Below are 17,636 nucleotides of genomic sequence, written 5' to 3'. Positions count from 1 at the left end.
AATCTGAAAAGTAATTAGAGGGTTCTTTTTCTTTTGTTATTTCTTAATTCTCTTATAAGTGTTGAATTTGTTAATAATTTGCTTAGTTGACAAGTCCACGTGCATGTGATCCAGGTGGAAGAGATGGGGAAAGAAAAGAAGGTTAGAACTAAAAGAAAACAAAACTACCTATAGGACATGATCCCATTTATGTAAAATTATGTTTGGGCAGAGATTATGGAACCTAAATATTGAAAGAAGATCACTAAAGAGGTCATTCAATATGGACAATGGCAAAGGATCTGAACAGTACTCAAAAGAGTAAATGGCATTGATTAGCATTTTAAAGAGACACCAGCTTCTTTAGTGAACAATGACAGGCCATTTTTTTCCCCATCACATTACCGCTCGTGCAGTTAAATGGGCACGCTTATTCATCGCCGAGTTGGTGGGATATACCTGATACAATCCTTTGGTAATAAATTACTACAGTCTCAAAATATATCTGAACACTTCGACTCAGTGATTTTACATCTGAGAATCTATCTTAAGGAAATACTTCAAAACGGAGAAAACAGTTTGGTATAAAAAACACGTCCCTGGCAGCATTATGCATAAGAGCAAATAAATGGAAACAACTTGAGTGTCATCAATATGGGAACGGCAAAGTAAACTATGGCAGACATCTATTTGACAGAAGGTTGTGCAGCCATTTTGGATGATAAATGGCTGAAGAACATGGGAAAATTGAATATATGTTCTTTCTAAGATTACCTCAACAGGTAGGTTCTACTACACTTTCCTGGACTGCCTATTAAAAATCTATCCTGGTAGACACAAGATGTTGTTGTTAGGTGCCGCTGAGTTGATTTTTGATTCACAGTGACCCCATGCCCCCTAGATAAATGATACTACATGATTCCCCGTCCCCCCCTCACTTTAGGCAATGGGTAATTACTCAAAGATATGCCAAGGTTTAGTCACATTTTGACCAACAACCAAAACAAAATCTGCTGCTATGGAGTTGATTCCGACTCATGGCAACCCCACGTGTTACAGAGTAGAACTGCTCCATAAGGTTTTCTTGATTTATGGAAGCAGATTGCTAGGTCTGTCTTCTGCAGCACTGCTGGGTAGGTTCAATCACCAACCACTTGGTTAGTAGTTGAGTGTGAGCTGTGCATGCCACCCAAGGATCTTTACACTTTGACCAGCAGTGCAGTTTTTGCATGTTGGGCTGAGTGTGTCCTAGAGGTAATTTATCAATGCTCTCAGATACTTTAGGACATCCTTAGCAATAAATGCCAATGTGTTGCTGCCCTGATTCATCAAACTTCCAGGGTCTGGGTCTCTTCCGGTGGCGGTGGAAATATCCAGGTCCTAAAATGAATTAAGAGGGAAGCAGCTTCTCTTGCATCTGTGACTGAGAACTCACAAAGGCCTCAAGGCAGACTTCCAGTGTCACGCAATGGAAGGAATAAAATGCAGCTCTGACTAAGCCAGACCAGGTAGATTCATCCCCAGAATCTCCCACACCTGGCTGTAAAATTTTCAATTTGCAATCTCGGGTGGAGTCAAAGCCATCTGTGTGCATCACCAACCTCTCTGTGGCAGACAGTACAGAGTGTCTGCAGGTTGTCCAGGGAGCACTGTCCTCCTCCGCTGTAGACTGGCTTGATGTGGTCCACCTGCCAGAAATGGCCTTCTACTGGGTTTCTTATCATTTCATTGAGCTGCAATAAGAAGGCAACGTCAGCAACTCTCGACATACACTGTGGGTTTTGCATTGTGCAATCATGTTTATCCAGCAAAATCACAGGGAAAAATACATTAGGATGGCTTTTTATAGCTTTTATGGTGAGTAGAAAAAAACCTCTGGGTTAGCAATTTGAAGGCAATAAAACAGGTTTCTGAAAAAGTTTTTTTTCTCCCCTTACCTAACTCATTTTGAAAACATTTCCACACAAGCATGAAATATCAAGACTCCTGACAGACTGGAAAAAACCAGTTGCTCTGCACCTTTGGGTTAGTTTACATATTCCCTAAAGCAAAGCTGAGGCAAGAATAAGAACAGATTGGAAATTAAGAACGTCTGATTTTACTAACCCGAGCAAGCTTTAATCATTGACCTAAATTTATTTGTTAGATTATCAATGGCAGTTTAAGTATTAATAGCTATCACCAAGAGCTTTTGTGCTATTCACCAGGGAACTTCCCAAGTTACATGGATTGGGATGAAATTTCTAGAACATACCTTTCTAGCTTGCATATTTGGAATAAACAAATATTCTTGTTTTATTTTGAAATTCAGCAGCCACTAAGTTTATATTTAAACAATGATGACCTGTACTAAAATGGAAGGAATACCTTTTAACATTTTACCAGAGGTTATTAAAACAACTCATAACACAGTTGTACAGTTGTTTTTTAAGTATCACAAAGGTGAGTATGAACATTATTTTTTTTTCTCCTGGTCTTGGCCGAGGAATAAATTATAATTAGCCAATTTCATGGCTGCCAGCATGGGCACCTCTAATGTAGCTCTGACGCACTTTTAAGCATGCTCGTCAGACCACGGAATGGCACAGTGACCCTGATCAATAGTTCTTGGCCCATGAGGGGCCCAGGAGCTCTGAGATAGCAAGCTGAAGCAGTCAACTTCCTCCAGCTGAACTTTGTTACAGCTTTCCTTATTTTCTGTACTGAACTTTCTAACCTGTTAGAAGATGTATATTGATTTTTATTTTTGAGGCTGGCATTGTTAGAAGCAGCTATAAATGGCAGTCTTATGCATCAAGCAAAGGGCATACTCTCAGCAAAAAAAAAAAAAAATCCATTTTGGTTCTGCCTCCTGTAACCAATTCTTTCGCTCTGAGTAGTCTCCACTCTGACAGGCTCTCACCCAGAAGGTGCTTCTTTACTCTTCCCTAATAATTCTACAGCAAATCATCTGCGGCCACCCTTTGACGTTCCAGATTTGCCTCTTGAAAGCAGCACTCCCTCTCCGACTGATCTTTCCCGACCTGAGCCCCATGGTGCTCCTTACACTGTAAGCACTTTGTACTGGTTGTACACTATGTTACTTCTGAAGTCCTGGATGGGCTATTTGGAAAATGTTCTTGGGTCATATCACCGTGTGTCTTCTGGAAGCCTTTGTACTCAGGCAATAGACAATAACTAGAGTCTGGCCAGCACCCCTGGGATGGGTACGATATGCCCCTCACCAATTAAACCAAAGAATCTTTCAGGAACCCTGGATGTTACTAGAGATATATTGTATTTCCCTAGCTCTCAAAGACATGATGACTCATCTTTGTGGAAATACTTTTTAATTCATTCTCTCATAATTCAGCAATACTAGGTAAATAAAAATGTATGATTTCTCTAAATAGCAGAAATTTATCCAATATTTTAGTGGGCAGAGGGTGACTCACGAGTGATCCTTTTTGAATTACAAAACCTGCACATTTTGTTCTAGTTTGAAATTTAGAAGTGGTTCGATAATGAGATTAGAAATCCAATCGAGTTTTGGAAATAAAAGTGAATATTGATGATAGCGCTAAGAACATTTTGAAAAACTGTTCTGCTAAAATTACATTTTACAACAAAACGAACATATCTAAATTGCCTTCCCATTGTAATGGACTACATTTTTGGGGTTATCATCTCTATTGTAATTCAATATTAACACCATGAAAAGTGGAACACCCAGACATTAGCTACCTTTTGATGTGATGCACTATCAGTTAAAATCGCTTCCAAAAACAACTGAGTCGGAATCTAATTCAGCTTCTAGATCTTACAAATATTCAAGAAATACAGGAGTATAGAGAAACATGTCAAAAAACACCATGAGGGCATAGGGAGGTAATTCCAGAACATGGGAAATCCTACAGGCAAGTGATGCAGTTTTTTCAACAATTATGTAAAGAAGGGATGGGATGCTGTTATAGATTACAGCAAAAGTGGCATGTCGATCAAGTGCCATGTTTTGATCTCGATTTGAACAAACAAACAAATAAACAAACAAAACTCGTTGCTGCCCAGTCCATCCCAACTCATAGCAACCCTATAGGACAGAATAGAACTGCTCCGTAGTTTCCAAGGAGTGGCTGGTGGAGTCAAACTGCCAACCTTTTGTTTAACATCTGAGCTCTTAACCAGTATGCCACAGGGGTCCGATTTGAACAAAGCAACTGTAAAGAGATTTTTTGTTTTGAGATAATCTGGGAAAGCAAAACATGGACTTATTAAAGAATTATAATTGTGTTGGCTGTGATAATGTGTATTGGGGTACTGGGTTTATATTAAAAACAAAGTAAGTCCTTATCTGTTAGAAATACATAATGAAGTCTTTAAGGGTGAAATGAATTACTGTCTGGGCTTGCTTTAAAATATTCCATGAGGGGGAAAAAAGAAATGAGAGGAGAGATAGATGAACTACGAATGACAAAATGCTGATTAACTGGTGAAGCTGGGTGATAAGTATATGGGTTTGTTATTCCCTCTACTTTGTATGTATGTTAGAAAATCCCCACACTAAAAAAGTTAAAGAAAACTAGTAAGTCAATATTAATCCCTCAGAACAATGTCACCTTCTCTCTATCACATGATTATAATTTACCTGTTCTAATGAGAGCTTTGAGGTCCAGGTAACATCCAGAAGATTCTTCCTCTGACTTTTAGGGGCATTTCTCAGAAGTAAAAAGAGTTCTTGTGCATTCAAATTACATAACTGACACACACCATGTTCAGTTTCAAATACTTTGGCTCGCAGGTAACTGTTATTAGATCGAATCCAAAACTCCTCCTGACATTTCAGAGAGCAAAACCGTGAATCCCAAGTGTTCACTTTACACTCTTGGTTAGTCTGGCAAGTGGGTTGCTGACAGAAAAGGCAAAGTGGATTCCCTTCATTATCCACAGCTTGCAAATAGCCCTTGGAAGTGGAAGGCTTCACGGTGAGATCGCTCTGGGCTGTGCAGGGATTTGGAAATGGGACACAGGCTCCAGCTCCAAGAAACTTTCTGTAATTGAACAAAACATCTCATTGGTAACTAATTTAACAATCACTTCAGTCTAAATTCTCATCACTTCATATAAAAGTCTTCAAAGCCTCTATATTGATAAACAGTAAATACACAGCCCCCACAGATTTTGTGATTCAGTGCGGTAATGAAATAGCTATAGTCAGCACTCTATATTCCATGCCAAAAAAGAAAGAGTGGAGAGTGGTATGTTTTTAAAAAAATAGTAATATGAATATGGTATGTTGCCTCAAGTAAATAATAAGACTTTGATACATCTGGAGAAACTGGAAAATGAGAAAATGGCCATCGTAGCTAACGTAAAACTCCAGCTAAAGCTTAGTGGCTACCTTGTTCTCTAAGTGCAGCGTCACACACCTCATTAGGGGAGAGGGGCCATTACTAAGCCTTCCATGACTGCTCTACTCCAGCCTCTGCTGGCCTACAGGAAATAGAATCCTCCCATCTGTAAAGTGACAGAGTGAAGAAGTTAACACTGTTAACAGGAACTGGAACAGAAGACTTGCTAAATAGCATGACTTCTATAGGTAAACTTGGAGTCCTGGTGGTGCAGTGGTTAAGAGCTATGGCTGCTAACCAAAAGGTCGGCAGTTCGAATCTACCAGCCACTCCTTGGAAACCCTATGGGGCAGTTCTACTCTGTCCTATAGGGTCACTATGAGTTGGAATCAACTTGACAGCAGTGGGTTTTTTTTACAGGTAAACTTAGAGTTGACCAAATTAGAAATGGAGCTCCTATATTGTGAAAGTTCTCTGTAACCTCTAAAGTGGCCATGCAAAGGTAGGTATTATTACAAAAATTAATACCTAATTTTAAAGGAGTAGTTCTATTACTACTGTGTCCTAGTAGCAAAAATCCTTACTTTGCAGAAGGGTCATGAGATTCCTTTGTGATCAGACGGACATGGCCCCCATCATTCTTCACCTTGTCCATCGAGGCTGCGGCAACATCTTCTTTGGTTATATACCTAAAACAATTACATGTTAAATACATTTCTTCTCTCTTACACAATTCTGTCTTTCATGTTCACACTGTTCCTTGCAAGAGCATAGGAGAAAGACTAAGATACATGCCTAGTCACTGTGCTAAAACTAAAGTGAAGAAATAGAATTTTCTCCCTTTACATTGGTCTCCATTATGGGGAAAACAACACACACACACACACACACACACATTTTTATTTTAAGTTAGTTTTCCCAGGATTTATTTTTCTAAGAGATTGAAGAGTCATTCAATATCCTCTGGACCAATTTTCATTTAGGGAGAAAAAGGAGTGGGTGTAGGAATAACAAATGATCAAATGTGTATACAACTGACAGGCTTAAGTACACAGCTTCCCGAGCTGCGCAGAAAATCTCTAACTGCATTTGCCTCCCTCTAGGCCTTCTTCCCAGGTTTCTCCAAATCACCTAAACCACTTATAATGGTGATATCAGTGTATTCAGGTAAAGTCATTCTCTTTAAGTTAATGAGGTTCAATCACATCTTCTATAATCTCAAGGCTGTTTCCATTATTACCAGCCCATTTAGGGTTTACGGACTCTTCCACTGAAATAAGGCACTCTTGATGTGGGATTCAGAACCTTATTATACCACACTATCAATATGACACAACAGTTTAGGGGCTGGAAGTAAGGAGAAAAGTTATTCCAATTAAAGGTGACGGGGGAATTTAAGTAGGTGAAATGCAATTACCCGCTTAATTCCTTCTAATTAGCATGGCCCAGTTTCTCTGGTAGTTTACACCTATCGTAGATATTTTTCTACAGTAAGTTTAAACACAAATTTCTTCATATTTTTGAGTACTTTGGTAGGTTGACAATAAAATTAAAGTTCAACCACAATGGAACTGTTTTACAAATGTAGGTAAATTTTAGAAGGTTATTTTTATATTGTTAAGGTGATTCTAATAACCAACGTTTCCTTCTTTTTATAAACTATTAAGTTTTTGATTAGGTGATACATGCACATGACTCAAGATCCAAACGCAGAAAACAGTGTATATGGTGAAGAATAAGGATCCCTCCCATTCTCTTCTATCCTTAGCCCTCTTGTCCCTTTCCCCCAGAACTACCTCTCTTCCAAGTTTTTTACATATCCTTTTAGAAAGAGCCAAGTTTCTCTCCATATAGGTTTATATCTTTTTTTGTTTTGCTTTTTATTGAAATAAAATTCACATATAATAAATTCAAGGTCCCTGGGTTGCAGAAGTGGTTTTTGATTAGCTACTAACCTAAAGTTGGCAGTTTGAACCTTGCCATTGGCTCTGCAGAAAAAAGGCCTGGGCGAATTGCTTCCATAAAGATTATAGCCAAGAAAACCCTGTGGAGCAGTTCTACTCGGTAAGATATGGGGTCTCCATGAGTTGGGGGCTGACTCGATGGCAGCTAACAAAAACAACATAAAATTCAACGTTTTAGGGTTTACAATTCAGTAGATTTGGTATGTTCACAAGGTTGTGCAACCATTCACCCAAAAACCAAACTCACTGCCGTCGAGTCGATTCCTAGTCATAGCGACCCTACGGGACAGAGAAGAACTGCTTCACAGGGTTTCCAAAGAACGTCTGGTGGATTAGAACTGCCGACCATTTGTTTAGAAGCAGAGCTCTTAACCACTGCACCACCAGGGTTTACCATTATATAATTTCAGGACGCATTTACCATCCCCAAAAGAAACCCCTATACTCATTGGCAGTCACTCTCCATTATACCTTCTAATTTTAAAAGAATGGCAGCATACTATACACACTAACCTGCATCTTGCTCTCTTTACTTAAACATACACCTTAGAAATCTTTCTGTATCAGTATATGGAGTTGCCCTATTCTATTTAATATCTGCTCATGATTCCATTATTTGGATAAACCATATGATATATCTAAGCAGTCTCTGATTAACAGGCATTTAGGTTGCCTCTGGTCTTTGTTATCACAAACAATACTGCAACAAATATCCTTATACATGCATGTTTTTGTATACATTAAGTATATGTAGAATAAATTCCCAGAAGTAGAACTGCTGAGTCAAAAATCAAGGGTGCTTTAAATTTGGATAGGTTTTGACAAACTGCTCCCCTTTAAGGTTGTACCAATTTCTATGTCCACCAGCAATGTATGAGTTGAAGGTATTCTCAAATTTCCACAGCACACAGTATTTCATTTATTAAAATCTCTGCTAATACTAGGTATCTCATTACAGCTTTAAATCTGCATTTCTCCTATTATGAGTAAGGGTGATTATCTTTTCATGTTTGCATTTTCACTTATGTATCATCCTTAAAACAAAAAGAAGTTCAATCACAGTGAAATGTTTTAGAGTTCCTTAACTCAACTTTTTAGTTCGTAAACTTCCCCCATTTCTTCAGCTGTTTTAGTCCCTTGACAAAGGCACTTCCCTAAAGTATTTCTGAGAATTCTAAATAAATTCAAAACCTTCCTAGCTTTGAGGGGGCAGAGAATATTAAGCCTTGCCTCCGGTACTATTCGCTGTTTAAAAGCTTAGAAACCTAATTCAGTAACTTTAAGAGGTGCTGAGAAATCTATTCAGAGGTTTAGGAACTAAAAACTCTTGCTTTTCTTTTTCCTACCAGAGGTTTAAGTACAAAGTTTTGTACACCACAAGAAACAGATCAATCAGCTCCAGAGTGGGGATTGAAAACTTTTCGAACCTCGCTGTAATTTCTCAATATTTCATTTTCCATTGAGGTTTGCTCAGAAGTTTGGGTAAGTATACCAACTCTCTAAGGGATTACGTTTAAACCTCAGTTTTATGTTTAAACCAGAGAAGGAGGAAGGTTGTCTGCTAAACTGATTCCTGGATTGGGATGGGAGTAGAAAACGGCGATTTTTGCAAGAACAGAGGTGTGTACATTGCAAAGTGGCCCACACCCCTGAAAACAAACCTGGGGTCTAGGTGCTGATGTGCTTTGGGGGCCAGATGTGGATAAAGGATAAATACTTGGCATCTGCTATGGACTGAAGACTGTCCCCCCAAAACATGTGCACAAAAGCTCATCTGCTAACCAAAAGGTCAGCAGTTTGAATCCACCAGCCCCTCTTTGGAAACCATTTGGGGCAATTCTATTTGTCCTATAGGGTTGCTATGAGTTTGAATCGACTCGATGGCAACAGGTTCTTTATACCTGTGGATGTAATCTTGTTTGGGAATAGGGTTTCTTTGTTATGCTAATGAGACTATGTCAGCGTAGGACGTGTCCTAAACCTAACTGCTTCTGAGTTATAAAAAGGGCAAATTAGATACAGAACCAAGCACATACTGGGGAAGACAGATGCCATGTAAGGATAGCCAAGGAAACAAGGAATGTCTTTTAGGCATATGAGTTTGTGATCTAGGCACAAAGTATAAAGTACAAGTCCCTACCACCCCCACATTCCCCTATTCTTAAGCCCTAGAGTAGGATTTCTCAAGAGCAGCACTAATGACATTTTGAAACAAATCATATTTTGTTTTGGGGGGTGGGGATCCTGATCACTGTGTGATTTTCATTGGCATCCTTAGTCTCTAGACACTAGATGCCTTCCAGTAGCATCCCCCAGTTGTGATAATCTAAAATGTCTAAAGATACTGGCACTCTGTGGGGTAAAACTGCCCCTAGTTAAGACTTATAGAAAATCTCTGGTAAGAATTTCTAAGATACCCTTCTAGACACTTTCTGTGTCTGGCAATCATATATATTTGTATGTCCATCCTTTTTTATTACACTTACTTTTACCCTTAACTGCTTACCATGTGTATCATTCAAGTTTTCACATACCATACCTGATACACCGCAACAGCTGAAGAGATTATCACTATATGGAGATAGCATAATTGTTTAATCAGCCACCCACTCCCACCCCCAACTTGATAAGATTTTTCTTTCTTTGTGCATGGAAAAGAATAGAGATCATAAAATGATGGAATGTGAGGACGAAGAGGGATTACAGGTGTTTGGAGACCACAAGAGCTGAAAGGTTGTCAATGCTGCTGTTCAGTTTGTTGCTTTGTGACCTCTTCCAAAGCAAGAAGTGGGCTAGCAAACAGCTGATCACTTTTCCTCATAATCCTTGCTTCCTGCTAAGGGAAGAGACTGCAGAGAATGAGGATTTGAGACCACATATGGGAACACTTGAGCTCGGCAAAGATGACTGTGATGCCATGATAGGAGAAATGAGAAATGGACCTGTAATGACAGAGGCAAAGCAATCACAAATGTCTGCCAGTTAACCTTTCCGTCCATTAAATTTCCAATCATGGGCGTGATGAAAGTTATCATCTACCACTTGGGTGGTGGTGCAATCAGTTAGAACCAGCTTCCCTGCTGCATAGCACCCCCAATCCACACCACTGGAGTGCAGAGCAGATGGGGTCAAGAGGCAAGTGCTGCTGTTCTAAGAAGGAAATGTCTCCCTATTGTTATTAAGTGTCTTTGACAAGGACCTTCTCCCAGGGCCGACAGAGAGAGAAAGCCTTCCGCTGGAGCTGGTGCCCTGAATTTGGACTTCTAGCCTCCTAAACTGTGAGAGAATAAACTTCGGTTTGTTAAAGTCATCTGCTTGTGGTATTTCTGTTACAGCAGTACTAGATAACTAAGATGAAATCTGGTACTGGAAGAGTGGGGTGCTGCTCTAACAGATACCTAAAAATGTGGAAGCAGTTTTGAAACTGTCAATGGATAGAAGCTGGAAGAGTTTTAAAATGCCTGATAGCTAAAGCCTAGATTTTCTTGAAGAGACTGCTGGTGGAATTATGGACGTCAAAGATAATTCTGGTGAGGACTCAGAAGGAAATGAGGAAAGCTGTTACACTGGAGATGGTGCAGACAGCAAGAAGCAGCAGCAGAGAAATGGCAGCAGCAGAACCAGGAGACCAGCAAGAGCTGGCGCCAACCCACCGAGCGAGCGAGCTGAGTGTCTGTGTACAGAAGGCTTCCTGGCAGTGGGTAACTTCAGGCACTAACCGGTACAGCTAGGCTTGCCGACTCATGGAGCAAGAGAGCTGAGTGCCTTCTGGCTGAAGTTTACTGGCAGACTAGGGTACCTCCGGCACTTACCAGCGGAGCAAAAGCGCTTTGGAACACTTGGCCCAGCAGGGCAGATGTGAGTGGAGAGACCAAAGGGGTCAGAGGCCAAGGAACTACGATGCAGAAGCTGAAGAGACAAGGAACACAGGAAGCCGAGCTGCCTCAGTCTCAAAGGATGGGGCCATGATCTCTGGGGTCTCAAAGGATGAGTTGCCACTAGGACGGACTAGGAGAATGGAGCCACCCAAATTCAAGAGAGCAGAGGTGTCCTTTCAGTAGGCCTGGAAGGTGGAGCTGAAGCCCAGGGCTCAGGGGGCTCCACTCAGAATCCAGACAGTGTGGCCAATACCTAGAGTCTGGAGGGCAGGGCCATTGTCTAAATGGTCTCAAAGAACAGAGGATTATTTTCAAGCCTTGAAAGCTAACGCAATGTGTTCTGTTGACTTGCTTGGTGTGTTATTCCATCTTTCCTTCCAATTTCTCCTATTTGTAATGGAATTGTCTACCTTGTGCCTGTTCCACTATTGAACTTTGGAAGCAGATAACTTGTATTCTAGATTTCACAGATGAAGAAGAAATTTTGGGTCTTGGAGTTGAATTAAGAACTTTGCTATATTATAACGGAATGAATGTGCTTTACATATGGCAAAGACATGAATTTTGGGGGGCCAAAGGGTAGAATGTTATGGATTAAATGGTGTCCCCCCAAAATGTGTGTCAACTTGGCAAGGCCATGACTCCCAGTATTGTGTGATTATTTACCATTTTGTCATCTGATGTGATTTCCCTATGTGTCGTAAATCCTACCTCTCTGATATTAACAAGGCAGGACTCAACCTACGAGATTAGGTTGTGTTTTAAACAAATCTCTTTTGAGATATAAAAGAGAGAAGTGAGCAGAGAGACACGGGGACCTCATACCACCAAGAAACAAGAGCTGGAGAATAGCATGTCCTTTGGACTCAGGGTCCCTGTGCTGGGAAGCTCCTTGACCAGGGAAGACTGTTGACAAGGACCTTCCTCCAGAGCCGACAGAGAGAGAAAGACTTCCCCTGGAGCTGGTGCCCTGAATTTGGACTTCTAGCCTCCTAAGCTGTGAGAGAATAAACTTCTGTTTGTTAAAGTCATCCACTTGTGGTATTTCTGTTATAGCAGAACTAGATAAGTAAGATACCAAGACAGGAGAAATTAGAAAGGGACAGAGATTGGAAATGGACCTGTAATGATAGAGGCAAAGCAATCACAAATGTCTGCCAGTTAACCTTTCCGTCCATTCCATTTCCAATCATGGGCACGATGATAGTTACCATCCATCACTTGGGTGGTGGTGCAATCAGTTAGAACCAGCTTCCCTGCTGCATAGCACCCCCAATCCACACCAGTGGAGTGCAGAGCAGATGGGGTCAAGAGGCAAGTGCTGCTATTCTAAGAAGGAAATGCCTTCCTGTTGTTACTAAGTGTCCCAGGCTGAACCAAATCCATGACCTTCTCTACTGATGAGTGGGACTCATGAGGAGCAAGATCCAGACAAGAGGGGACTTTTTTTTTCTCTAAGACTTCCAACCATGTTTATTAAGAAAAGCTTTACATAAAATTAAGGAGAAAGTTATTTGTATGTTTCTGTGAGCCAATAGCATCCTCTCCTGGGGAGAACATTCAAATAAGTAACTTCTTAAACATAACAGCTTCATTGAGGTACAATTTACATAAAATGTAATCAAGCAATTTGAAATACACAATTTGATACTTTTGACAAACGTACACAGTCATGTAACCACCACTGCAATCATGATTTAAAACACTTCCATCAACCAGAAAAAAAAAAGTTCCTTCATGCCCCTTTTTAATGAATACCATCCAACAGGGGACTTAACAGATCTGATCAAATTTAAAAAATACCTAGTTATGTAGCTATAAAATCAGTTGTCGTTTTATGCATAATTTTCTTTTTAACTCACCAGGATTTCATTAGCAATCACATAAAATGCCTCGAAAACCCTGTAGAAATGACCACAAAAAATAATAAAACAAAATAAAAACAAAGACAATTCATACCTTTTGGTACTATTTTGTTTGGTTTGTTGCTTTGTGATCTCTTCGAAAGCAAGAATTGGGCTACAAAACAGCTGACCACTTTTCCTGATAATCCTTTGCTTCATGGCAGTTAGACTATTCCATTCACGAACGAACCTCAAAATCTGGCAGAGAATGAGATAATGAAAACTGCAGCTCGCCAGGCATCTTTCTTTGAAAGTTAGGCTATTTTCTACATCAGAAAACCAAAGTTGTATTATATTCCTAAAATAGGCTTTGGGGTTTCCAATTAAAGTCTTCCATTAATTGGATACAGTTTCCTATCTTTGTTGTGAACTATCTACAGCCACTTCTACAGAGATCAATTCAAAGACTCTCTAAAGGCTAGTCTCAGGGGCCCCAGCACATGCCCTTAACAAGCATAAGGGCAAATAGCGATGATGTGCTCACTGAGCCCAAAAGCAATCTCACTGTGTGAGGCACAAATGCCAGCAGTAGCCAAAGCAAAACTGGGAAAAGCAGGTATTGTGGTGCTGACAGAGTGATCGTGAAGCATTTGAGAATAGCTATGCACCAAACTGACTAAATTATCATAGGAATCTGGAAAATTTTTACTAGGTGACCTCTATCTTTCTTAACAGGTCCCTTAGTGGTATAAATGGTTTGCGCTCGACTGCTAACCTAAAGGTTGGGCGTTTGAACCCACCCAGCAGTGCTGTGGAAGACAGGCCTGCTGCTTGCTTCCATTAAGATTACAAAAAAGAAGACCCTAGGAAACAGTTCTACTCTGTAACACATAGGGTCGCCATGAGTCAGAATTGACTTGATGGCAACTAACAACATATCTTACTTCGAGTCCCTGGGTGGTGCAAACAGTTAACATGCTTGGTTGCTAACTGAAAGGTTGGAGGTTGGAGTTCACCCAGAGGCACCTTGAAAGGCCTGATGATCCACTTCAAAAAAACAGTTATTGAAACCCTATGGAGCACAGTTCTTCTCTGACACACATGAGGTCGTCATGAGTTGGAGTGAACTAGATGGCAACTGGTTACTGGTTGTATCTTATTTATTAGTCAATTATGCATCTTGCCCATTTTCTGGGAATCTGAGAGTTGGAATAAGGTAACACCAGAGAAGAAAACTCACTGCTACCTTTCCCTTTAAGACATGTACTGCTGACCCATGGGCCATATTTCATTTCCACTCAAAAGGTAAAATAACAGTTACAATTTTCTTGTAAAATGGTGCATGCATGCGCGGCCAGTCTGTGCACGCTAACCTTTCTTAGCAATGCAGGTGAAGTAGCCGCAGATCAGGATTAAGGCCTCCCTGCATGTACTGGGCCGGGAGCTGCCCACTGGTGACTCTGACAATGAATTGAGAGTCACCTCACATGCTATTATCCCTGCTCTCAGAATCTGTCATTGTTAGAGCTTAACCTTAAAAGATAAAATGGGATTCTGTCAGATAGAAATATCACAGTTGCTAATCCTGTGAATGAGAAATTAAATGATGTGAGGATGATTCTATCCACAGAAACGGCAACTCTAGGTGCGATCACTTACCAAGGAAACAGGCTTCACATTTATTCTTGGCACCAGGGTAATTAACAGGCACTGCCTGAATTGATTAAAATGCAGTGACTTGACTGCAACAGGCCACGAAGCGTTCTGCTTTTATTAATCTGAACATGACCATTAAAATTAATAAACAGATTTTTATCTAAAATAAATGCAAGGGACTATTCTTACCAGTGAGCGATTTTGTTTCAGCTGAAAGTTTGCTGGTAAATCTTCCCAAAGGTCTAATTTTATATCCAAAGGAATGAAATTACAATTCATCTGTTTTCCATCCTGGTTATAGATTAGGAAGACATTATTAATCAATTTTTGTCTGCAGGCACTAGTAATTATTCTAAATGGAAATAATTATATTATGGCATATGTCATGGATTGAGTTGTGTATCCCTAAAATATGAGTTGTAATTCTAACCCATATACCTGTGGCTGTGATCCTGTTTGGGAATAGGGTTTTCTTTGTTATGTTAATGAGGTCATAGCAGCGTAGGGTGTGTTCTAATCACCCTGCGTTATTAAAAAGCAGGTTTTGACACAGAAGCAAGAACAAACAGGGGGAGATAGATACCAATGAAGGTTGCCAAGGAACCAAGGAGTGCTGGAGCCACAGAAGCTGAAAGAGACATGGATCTTCCCCGAGTCGACAAAAAGAGATCTGTGGTGCCCTGAATTTGAACTTCTAGCCTCATGAACTGTGAAAAATAAATTTGTTTTCTTTAAGCCATCTGTTTATGGTGTTTCTGTTACAGCAGCACTCGGAAACTAAGACAGCATAGTATTCCCTTGTTCCTGGAAGATAAACTGAGCTGGCACATTCTAGACAAGGGTCCATCCAAAATGGCTACCCTGAAAGGCCGGCTGAGTAGGGGGAGGGGGCCAGCTCCAAGTTACAGCCTGTGTGTCTCCACTGTCTCCACCCACCCCAAGCCTCCTGCATTCAGCCTGGGAAGCTGTGTAGACTGCCCCCTCATGCTCTCCTCTATTGCCTCATTTAGAAATAAGTGTCTAAACAATGAAATCTGTATATTGCAAATCAATACGGAAGAACAGTACATCCTTGAAATTAACTGTAGTGCAACTACTCCCTAGTTCACATTCAAATTTCTTTATAACCCTTGAAAATGTCAGTATTGTATCAAAGGAGGGCATGGCCCTCCCCAAATGGGTTGACGAACCTGTCTATTGTTAAAGGAACAGTGGAAGTGAGAAGACAAAAAAGCAATTCCAGAGAAATAACCTAAATATTTGCTCCCTGAAAGGAATGTGGATCCATGAGGATTGACTGCCAATAGGACCTGAGGTCCTTCCCATCTGGAGAGGAAATAGAGGTAAGCAGAACTGCACTGAGGTCCCAACAATTAGCTGTACAATATTCCAAAGTCTCAAGGGTAAAAGCGCCATGTACAGGCGTGTAGTTGGTAAAACACGAGAAGAGATATTTCTTTAAAAGGGGAAGAACCACCTTTACGTAGGAAGATCTACGGCATCAGCAATAGTTGAGCGCGTACTCAAATTCTCTTAGCCAAAACGAAATGTTAGAGCTCCCATCATCACTCCGGAAGGGACACACAAAAAGTTCTTATATGCTGATTACAAGTTCAGGTTTGTAAGCTGTTCTAAACACTGAGTTAGACTTGGGACTCTGGCTGAAATGCAGTGTTTTTAGGGGTATATTGCTATCACGACACAGGATGCTAAACGCCTGGTACTGCTCTTCCTTTAAGGGTGTTCTTTTAGAGAGTGAGTAGGTTTTTTTTTTTCCTTGGAATTTCTACTTTTAGATTTTCCTTCAGCTCTTCTAAGGCAAAAATGAAAGCTTTCGTCTCAGCTCTGCTGTAGCTGTAAAAAGACATGTTGACACTTCAACTGATTGGTGTCTCATGTTTAGAAGATTAACGGAATGGTAACATTTATGGCGAAGGGACATGTAAGCATTTAGAACAGTCATAAAATGCACCAGAGACCTCAAGAAGGTGAAGCGGCCCAGCTACACACAGACTGGGTGGCAAAGTCAGAAATGAGACAGGGAGGCTGTCACTGCTGTGTGGCTTGGCAGCAGGCATACTCCACCCTCTACCGGAAGACCGAAGTTTCTCTCTCTGCTCCCACCCAGAAAGGGGGAAAGCATAGATCAGATAACCCAGTAGGCAAAGCTTTCACCGTAGAAAGTAAAAAGTTTAAAGAGCATAAGGGCTTCTGAATTCCTGTGGTGTGCTCTGTCTGGCATCTGCCTTTTGGCTTCTTGACCTTTAAGCCCCACTGGGGATCTGGCTCAGGCACTCAGACGTGCCTCTAGAGGAGTGCGGTGCCTTGGCACTTCCTCCAGTATTGCTCACCACGTCTACAGGCTCCACGTGGTGGACTGGGGTCCAAGCCCATAGGAGGAGCATTGTTTAGGGCCTGGCTTGATCCTTGGTGTTTCGTGACTGTGGGCCCATGTTAAAGGTTACTTGAGGATTTTGGTATTCAAGAGCCTGGTCATGTCCTTCTAATGATATTGTATAGCACAGCGTCTGTCTATATTTGGCTTAGTAGAAAACCTATAACTGAATGATTGATCAGCAACAATACAGTTTATAAGTTATCTTTAACAAAGTATTCTTTCATTAGCTAGGTGACCCATAGGTTTGGTTATAGATACTATTTCATTATATTTATAAAGATTAGAAATTTGACATTGGAGACCAAATAAAAGTATTCATACTCTCATCAAATTTTTCCTCAAATACTCACACTAGTTCACCTTGGCCAAAGATTGTCATATAGTTCCTAAGACCCATTCAGGGGATCCACAAGGTCAAAAGTGTTCTCATAATAATAGTAAGACGTTATTTGCCTTTTCATTTTCATTCTCTCACGAGTGTACAGTGAAGTTTTCCAGAGGCTACGTGACATGTGATATCACAACAAATTGAATGCAGAGGCAGACATGAGAATCCAGCTGTCTTCTATTAAGGCTTTAAAGGCAATTGT

At 40.6% G+C, this 17,636-nt stretch overlaps 1 protein-coding gene across 11 annotated transcripts in view; it reads right to left on the bottom strand.

Annotated features, from left to right (window-relative positions):
- ZRANB3 (zinc finger RANBP2-type containing 3) overlaps positions 1–17,636 on the bottom strand; it is a 265,124-nt gene that overhangs the window by 3,955 nt on the left and 243,533 nt on the right. For all 11 annotated transcript variants that reach the window (XM_023542991.2, XM_023542992.2, XM_023542993.2 and 8 more), the window contains 5 exons: positions 14,838–14,939; positions 13,108–13,250; positions 5,891–5,995; positions 4,604–5,006; positions 1,581–1,712 (listed from right to left, as the gene is read on the bottom strand). In XM_023542991.2, the coding sequence (XP_023398759.1) occupies positions 1,581–1,712; positions 4,604–5,006; positions 5,891–5,995; positions 13,108–13,250; positions 14,838–14,939 (885 nt within the window). The remainder of the gene's footprint in view (positions 1–1,580; positions 1,713–4,603; positions 5,007–5,890; positions 5,996–13,107; positions 13,251–14,837; positions 14,940–17,636) is intronic.

Source organism: Loxodonta africana, chromosome 6 (assembly GCF_030014295.1).
Source record: "Loxodonta africana isolate mLoxAfr1 chromosome 6, mLoxAfr1.hap2, whole genome shotgun sequence".
Lineage (NCBI taxonomy): Eukaryota > Metazoa > Chordata > Mammalia > Proboscidea > Elephantidae > Loxodonta > Loxodonta africana.
The sequence above is the reverse complement of the archived record's forward strand: the minus strand, read 5'-3'. Positions and strand labels throughout refer to the sequence as shown.